This window comes from Lagenorhynchus albirostris, chromosome 9 (assembly GCF_949774975.1).
Source record: "Lagenorhynchus albirostris chromosome 9, mLagAlb1.1, whole genome shotgun sequence".
Taxonomy (NCBI): Eukaryota; Metazoa; Chordata; class Mammalia; order Artiodactyla; family Delphinidae; genus Lagenorhynchus; species Lagenorhynchus albirostris.
The window spans coordinates 27,945,666-27,953,397 of record NC_083103.1 but is presented as its reverse complement, the minus strand read 5'-3'; the positions used below and the strand labels follow the sequence as shown (position 1 = coordinate 27,953,397).

General features: G+C 44.4%; 1 protein-coding gene across 1 annotated transcript; it reads right to left on the bottom strand.

Annotated features, from left to right (window-relative positions):
• Positions 1 to 1,171: 1,171 nt before the first annotated feature.
• On the bottom strand, positions 1,172 to 4,803 carry KCNA4 (potassium voltage-gated channel subfamily A member 4). The gene has a single exon (XM_060157740.1). It carries the CDS (start codon positions 4,378 to 4,380, stop codon positions 2,389 to 2,391), a length of 1,992 nt encoding a protein of 663 aa, XP_060013723.1. The 5' UTR covers positions 4,381 to 4,803; the 3' UTR covers positions 1,172 to 2,388.
• Between the last annotated feature and the right edge of the window lie 2,929 nt (positions 4,804 to 7,732).

The following is a 7,732-nucleotide window of genomic DNA, read 5'->3' as shown; positions in this document are numbered from 1 at the left end:
CCCAAAAGAAGAAACTGAAGTAATTATTCAGTGACAGGCTATCTTGTATCTGCAAATCAACTTCTTGTAAGGAGCTCAAAATTAAAGAAATTACCCATTACTTTCACAATATCCTAATAAAGCAGATGTAACTCATGGGTTCTAAGTCTCTTTTTCTCCCAGAGGAAGATTAAACAATTTAGACATAGCATCAGAAATTTATACGGAACTCGGCATTTCAGAGGTTTCACATGTTCTCATCTGCCTCCCATAACAACTCTGTGATGTAACAAATGCTTTACGCGCCCTCTTTTTCACTAATGAGGAAACTGGGGTACAGAGATTAACAGTGACTTTCCCAAATGAACGATGACCAACCCAAATAGTGTTACCCCTAGTCTAATGTTTGTTACATTTTTTGCTCTAAATCCAAAATATATTAAAATGTCACCTTTGAAGTCTTGTTACAGATGGCATTTCCTTGTTCTGTCACTCTCCATTGTCCACTAGAGATCTTTGGTCTGCACTCAATCAACACCCCCCCTACCCCTGGCGGTTTTTCATTCTCCAAAATGTGTTCTTGAGAGGTGTTTCTCTAAAGTGGTGGTGAAGGGGTGAAGAGAAGGGGGTAGCTTTGGTTTTAAACCTAACATTGAATTTACTTTGAATTTTAAATATCATTCAAGGAGAGGTAAGATTTATATTATTATCAAATGATGGCCTGGGATTAAAAGGCTTGAGTAAAGCGATTCTAGCCCTTTTTTTTTTTTTTAAAGTTCGCAGTTGTCAGAGTTCATTACGTGCTGAGCTACCCTACATAGCATTTTTTCCCCAGACTTCAGAACAACAACTTTATAAAGAAGTTGAAATATTGGAGAATAAGGCCTCTTATGTATTCTGAGTTTGCTGACCTACATCTCATTATGACTTAACAGTGTAAGTTGGATCACTAGCTGTTACCTCACATTCTAGAACATCTTGTCGTGAGTTAAATGCAGTTACATGTGTCACTAATTCCTTTAATAAAAATGATAATGATGGTGATGTGGAAGCCAAATGTTTTGACACAATTCTTTCTTATATCAATTTTAGCAAATAGAATGCTAAATTCTGAGGTGAATCCCCACATTCTGCACTTATGTCGCTACACAAATAAATAAACTTAATAAATCTAGAATTTATGTTGCACATTTAATAGAAAGCTCTTAAGCCATAATCACTGTAGCTGCTGGGCGTCTTAATTCTTCAAGAATTCTTTCAGTGCATGCATTAACTTTGGTTAAATTATTCTGGATTTAAAGGCAGAAGAATATTTAAAATAGTATGGTTTCAGAAGCATCATTGTAACAGAGCAATTTCAAAAGATTCAGTTGCTAAATTTGACTTCATAGTCCCTTTGCAGATCAGTTATTTAGATTTAAGAAGAGAAGGGAATCATGTGCTGTTATCTCTGTGGCCATTCTTCTCACACAAAGAAAATGAGAGAACAATAAAATAAGACTAAGAAATCATTCTTCCAATGATTGTCATTGAACTGTTACATTAGTAAACATTCACAGTATGAAGTCTCTCTCAATCTCCAGCATATAAAGTAGTGCAAAGGAAAAGGAAAAAAAAAAAAAGAAAGAAAATTCCAGTTCTGTTATCTGTGAACAAAACTTGTTACATTTTCTCTGATTTCATTTCTTCCATCATTGTTAGGCATTTGCTGTCACATCTCCCCAAAATTAATAATAAAATATAATCAATTTCTAAAGGCCCCTGCAGCCTTTTTAAAAGTTAATTTCCAGTTAAAAATAAACTTTAATTAAATCCAAGATAAAACTGTAACCTATCGTCTATTAAATAATCCACTTTCTTTTTTTTCTACATAGTAATTCTTACAATTTTTAAAAAACAACAGCTATGGAATCCAAAGACATGAAATGCTATTAAAGCACTGATAAATGACAGCTCAAATTCATTAGGTCTTACATAGTAAATACTTCAAAATGCCAACTTTTCCCATCACTGCACGATTACTAACAACGTTGACAATTTACTTACACATACACACACGCACGCAGCACTCACACACACACAAACACACACATACACATTCTCTCCACAGAACCATCTTTACTTTTAACACCTCCTCCAGTTAATGTGCAAAATTCTTGCATTCTAATAAAAAATATAAAGATAGATTTGCTCCTATTTAAGCCTCCCTCTTCTCCAAGATGTATCATTTGTTTGATATGTAATACAAGTTTAGTAACAATTATGCCATGTATAACCATTAAATGGCGTACTACTGTATGCATTGGATTCATTTGCATATATCATTTTCATAACTGCACTCTCTATGCATAAATATATTTGGAGATGCTGGGATTGGGGGGAGGGGCAGTGGCGGGTGGCGAAGGAGATTCACACGTCGGTCTCCACAGCCTTCGCATTAGAACAGTTGTTTTTATCTGTCTCACTGTCATCCCCCTTTCCCTGACACTTCTCCTTTGCACACAGAGATTCCTTAACCCCTTCTTCCATCTCTAGATACTCTGACTTGTCCCCCAGGGAAGAAGAAGTAGAGCTCCGAAATTTCTTCAGCAAATTAGAAGGGAGGTACGGGCAACTGACTGCATTCTGTGTCAGCTGTGTCTGTTCCTCATTTTCAGTCTCTCTGTGGTAGAAATAGTTAAAGTTAGAGACAATCACTGGCACTGGCAAAGCAATGGTTAAGACGCCTGCAATGGCACACAGAGACCCTACGATCTTGCCCCCCACAGTGATGGGCTTCATGTCCCCGTAGCCCACAGTTGTCATGGTCACCACGGCCCACCAAAATGCATCTGGGATGCTTTGGAAATGGGTAGTCGGTTCATCCGCCTCCGCGAAATACACAGCACTGGAAAAGAGGATGACCCCAATGAAGAGGAAAAAGATCAGAAGGCCCAGTTCCCGCATGCTGGCTCGGAGGGTGTGGCCAAGGATCTGCAGGCCCTTGGAGTGCCTGGAGAGTTTGAAGATCCGGAATACTCGGACCAGACGGATGATCCTGAGGATGGCGAAGGACATGGCCTGCTGCTGCTGCCCGTTGCCACCCCCCTGCTGCTGGGCCAGATCCGTGCCCAGCGTGATGAAGTAAGGCAAAATGGAGACAATGTCAATGATGTTCATGATGTTTTTGAAGAAGAGGGCTTGGCTGGGACAAGCAAAGCAGCGAACCACAAACTCAAAGGAGAACCACACAATGCAGACCGTCTCCACAATGAAGAAGGGGTCGTTGAATATCGTGTGCCCTGAGTTCTCTGGGTGGGGGGCCGAGGTGTCGTTCAACAACCCACTGTGCCCGCCTGTGCTCAGTGCTGTGATAAGATCCCTGTCGTCCCTAAACTCTGGCAAGGTTTCCAGGCAGAAGATGACGATGGAGATGAGGATGACCAGGACCGAGACGATAGCTATGCCCCTCGCGGGACTGGAGCTCTCCGGATACTCAAAGAGCAGCCAAATCTGCTTTTTAAATTCATTCTCCGGCAAGGCCCTGTCCTCCTCCTCTCTCACAAAGCCCTCATCCTCCCGAAACTTGAGCAGGGCCTCCTCCCCCAACTGGTAGAACTTCACCTCCTCCGTGAAGATATCAAAGGGGACGTTGACGGGCCTCTTCAGGCGGCCCCCTGACTGGTAATAGTATAAGATGGCATCAAAGCTAGGCCTGTTCCTGTCAAAAAAATACTCGTTACGCAGAGGGTCGAAATACTGAGTCCTCTTCTCAGGGTCCCCCAGCAAAGTCTCGGGGAACTGGGCCAGGGTTTTCATCTGGGTCTCAAAGCGCAGGCCCGAGACGTTGATCACCACGCGTTCGCAGCAGTCGCTGTAGCGGACCGAGCTGTAGCCGCCACCGCCGCCCGCATCGTCCTGGGGCAGCAGGTCGGTGTAGGAACACTCATCGCCGCGGTCATCCTCGCTGTAGCGAAACCTTCCCTCCTCCTCCTCTGCCTCCTCTTCTTCCTCTTCCTCCTCCTCTTCCTCCTCTTCCTCCTCCTCCTCACTCAGATCCCGCAGGATCTTCTCCTCGGAGCCACTGGGCATCAGGTCGGAGCAGTGAGGGAAGCTGCTCTGCCGGTGCTGGACTTTCTTCTTCTCGGGCCGCTGTCGCCTCCTCCTCCTACTTCCCCGGCCGCTCTGAGGGTCTTGGGAGGTGCAGGCCCCACGCAGCTGGTGGTGGTGGTGATGGTGGGCGCCCCCTCCAGACCCCCCGCCGCCTTCCACAGCAGCTGTGGCCGCGGCGACAGCAGCCGCCGCAGCCGCCCTCGAGTGAGCCAGCCTCTCGCGCTCCCGGGCCCGGGCCTGCGCGGCATAACCGTAAGGCATGTGACTGTTGCACCCTGAGCTCTCCGCACTCACCATTGCAACCTCCATGGTGGTGGTTTGGGGGAAATGGCTGGTTCCAGTTGGAGGAGAAGAAGAAGAAGGAGAAAGAAAAATAGGGCAGCTTCTTTTCTCACCAAATTAAGGTAAGTTTGGAACCTTTAAGCAGATTGCTTGGAAGACTAAGGATATTTTCAGTCCAACTTTGCATTTTCTGTTTTTAAATCAGCACACCCCATGCTCTCTCTTCCCAGGGATTCAGTGTTGCTCTCCAGAGCTTGGTTCCTCCAGAGAAACAGCCTGGCACTTTCAAGCCTAAGTCAGAAAATGTTGGGGTCTCCCAAACACTTATTTGGGGGGGGATGTTCAAAGTGGGAAATAACGTCTAGAATGTGGTATTGATGCTGCCAGATTTAAAGGCAGCAAGTATCCAACAGCCAGCAGTCGTGCCTAGAAAATGGAATATATTTTTCTGCCATGGAAATTGTCCAGAGCTCAGTCCAGCAAATTTAAATAAAATGCAAATAAGCCTTTAAGTCTTAGCACTTGCCTTCTAGTGATGGCTTGACCCATGTTAACATGTGACTTGAAGTATGTCCAGACATTGCCACTCAAAGCCTATCAGGATGATTCTCCAGGCTTTCCCCTTAAATCCATCACTGGCTTCCTGGACCCAGGGGCAATGCCGAGCTAGCTTTAGAGGCAAAGACCTTGGGAGGTAGAGAAGGTGCAAGATGAGGTGTCAGTGGGGGCAAGCCCAGCTCTGAGGTCTCCATAGAAATCAAGGAAATGCAGAGCATCCTTCAGCTAAAATCATGCAGAAGAAGCCACTTCACCTGAAAAAGGAGGGGAAACAAGCATAGGAGAAAAATAAAAAGGAGAATCAAATAATAAAGAGCAAACTGAGCGTTTCCTTCACATATACTTTTTTCTCCTGTCCTCAAGCAAGCAAGCCATTATATAAAGCACCAAAGCGACTATAAATTTCCAAGGAGTAGTATGGGGCAGCTTGTTCAATCTCCTTCTCACTAAACATCCTTCTTTCCTTCTTCTTTGGATATATTTCAGCACTGTCTACTTTGGTGGCAACTCAATTATATTTTCTCTCTCCACTCTTGACCCATATGGCTCTTCCTTCAATCCACCTTTTCTCTAATGCCAGGTCTTAATTCTCACTGTCACTCTCTTCATTCCACAATAACAATGCTGTCACTTTACAGCTGCTTCCGTCATTCATGGATCTCAAGGCATTTTTTTAAATTTCCACATCAAATATTTCGAATTTAGTGGCCGTCCACCCCTCTCTGTCTTGATTCAGGATTAGAGAAGTCGGAAAAAACAGTTTTCTTTAATCCAGGTTCCACCACTTAAACAATCTTCAATCACCTCATCTACAAAGTGTAGATAATAATACAACCTCCCCCCATCCCACTTTGAGAGGATAAATGAGATAACTGATGTGGACAGACCACAGTGCCTTGTACATGAGGAATATCAATAAAGGCTGGCGGTTATTAACAACATAATAACACTTTATGGTCAATCTACCCACCCCCAAATGCGTATGTCCTCATAGCATTGTCTAAGCGGGGGAAGGGCAGAACGTGAGGACATCCAGGACATTTTGAGACTCACCAATGGCCTGTATTATGTTGGCACTCCCTGACTCGCTGAAGCGTGTCCCTGTTGTTGTTTTTCTGTTCCCCTGACTCCAGAACACTCCATACTGCCCACAGCCTAGGAGCTTATCCCAGTTTCCATTTCTCTAATAATCATCTTCTCTCCTTGCAGTTCCCCATGTTCACCTCGATGCTTCCTCCTACACTTTTCTCAAGGGACTATCTCCTCATGGTTCAAATCCCAGTTTGTGTGCACTTTGTTTTCAGCCTATGATACTTTCTTCCCTATAATTTAACCATAGTTCCCATCCCCCAAATTCCCCTCTCTTTTCCTTCCCTCCCCCACCTCGCCCCGTTTATTTCCAATCTGCCACTTCCTGATCACATCTTCCTTGCAGCCCTCCTCTGTCCCACTGTCACTTAGTATTCCTGACCTTTCTTCTTCCTTAGTTTGCTCTCCGTAGGTCCAACTAACTCATCTCCTCTGCCAGGACGTGTAAATGCTCCTGCCCCAATCTTGCTTCTCCTGTCTCCTCTTGCTTCTTCCGTTCACTCTGTCCAACAGGACTTCCAAGAATGCAGAGAGTGGCCGAGAGAACTGGGGAAGATAATGACAGCCATAATTCAGGGCACCTACCAGCCTCTATTACCGGAAGCACTTGGAGCCATTAGCAGGACCCAGTGCTTGACCACCTGCTGCTCCTTGCTGAATTGTGTCAGCCTAGAAGCCTAAATACACCTGGGTTTTATCAAGTGACAAGCAGGGAAGTGGCAAGCAAAGGTCTTCCCAATCACACATTCTAATGTGATCATACACATTCTCCCAGGGCAAGAGGTGAGCCTGACTGGGGACACAAAACCCAGAAAATACACCTCTGAGGGTTTTGGGAATGACATCCCCTTCCTTTGCCTGACTCCTAACATCATCTCATACTCTGAAATGTTCACTCTCACAAGGTCTCCAAATCTCTGTCTTCACTGTGGAGGGTCAGGCCAACATCCTTTAAAGACTTTCACACAAGCCAAATTGCCTGAGAGTTTGCTCAGTTTCTTCCCCAACCCCTCAAAGCAGTTATAATACACTATTTAAATAAAGCCCCAGTGTAACCAAAATGCCTGTAAATTTGTATACTATGCACACCCCCTCTTCCACCCAACTGACTCCCAGAAGGTCACCAGTTAGAGGGTCTTCTAATTCACAATCAACTCTTCAGGAGAGCTAGACTTGCCCCCTTCACACCAAATAATTTCTTATTTACTTATTTACTTATTCATTTATTTGGGTTTGTTCATTTTGGTTTAACTCCCTCCCCCACTGTACAAAAAGCAAATCACATTCCTTCTAATTTGCTTCCAGTTACCTCACTATCCCTGATCTTAGAAGAAGAGGAGGAGGATATAAAAAGGGAGGGAGAGAGTGAAGAAAAAAAAAAGAGAAAAAGAGGAAAAAATCCAACCAGCAAATCAGACTAGTTTAAAATCTCTCTTCCTTCTCAACTCAAGGTATTCATGTTAGGAGAATCTATTCGAGTCAACTCTCGGGAGACTTTATGGGGGAGACCTTCACAGGGTAATGTCCCTTCCTTTTAAACACCACCAACTAATAGGATTTTGCTGACTACCTATTCCCCAATCCCTGTGCCCCCAAACAAGAGCCAAGCATCCCGCCCCTCCCTCCTCACCCCCCCTCCAACAAGGCTGTTTTCATCTCTCAGTGCTAATTCCTGCAACTGTTTTAGGGTGGTACCTGAAGCTTATCAGAGAGAGAAAAGGAGAAAGAGAAC

What these genes read in the sequence shown, in the direction of transcription:
- KCNA4 (XM_060157740.1), bottom strand. Translation starts at nt 4,380, where the DNA reads ATGGAGGTTGCAATGGTGAGTGCGGAGAGCTCAGGGTGCAACAGTCAC.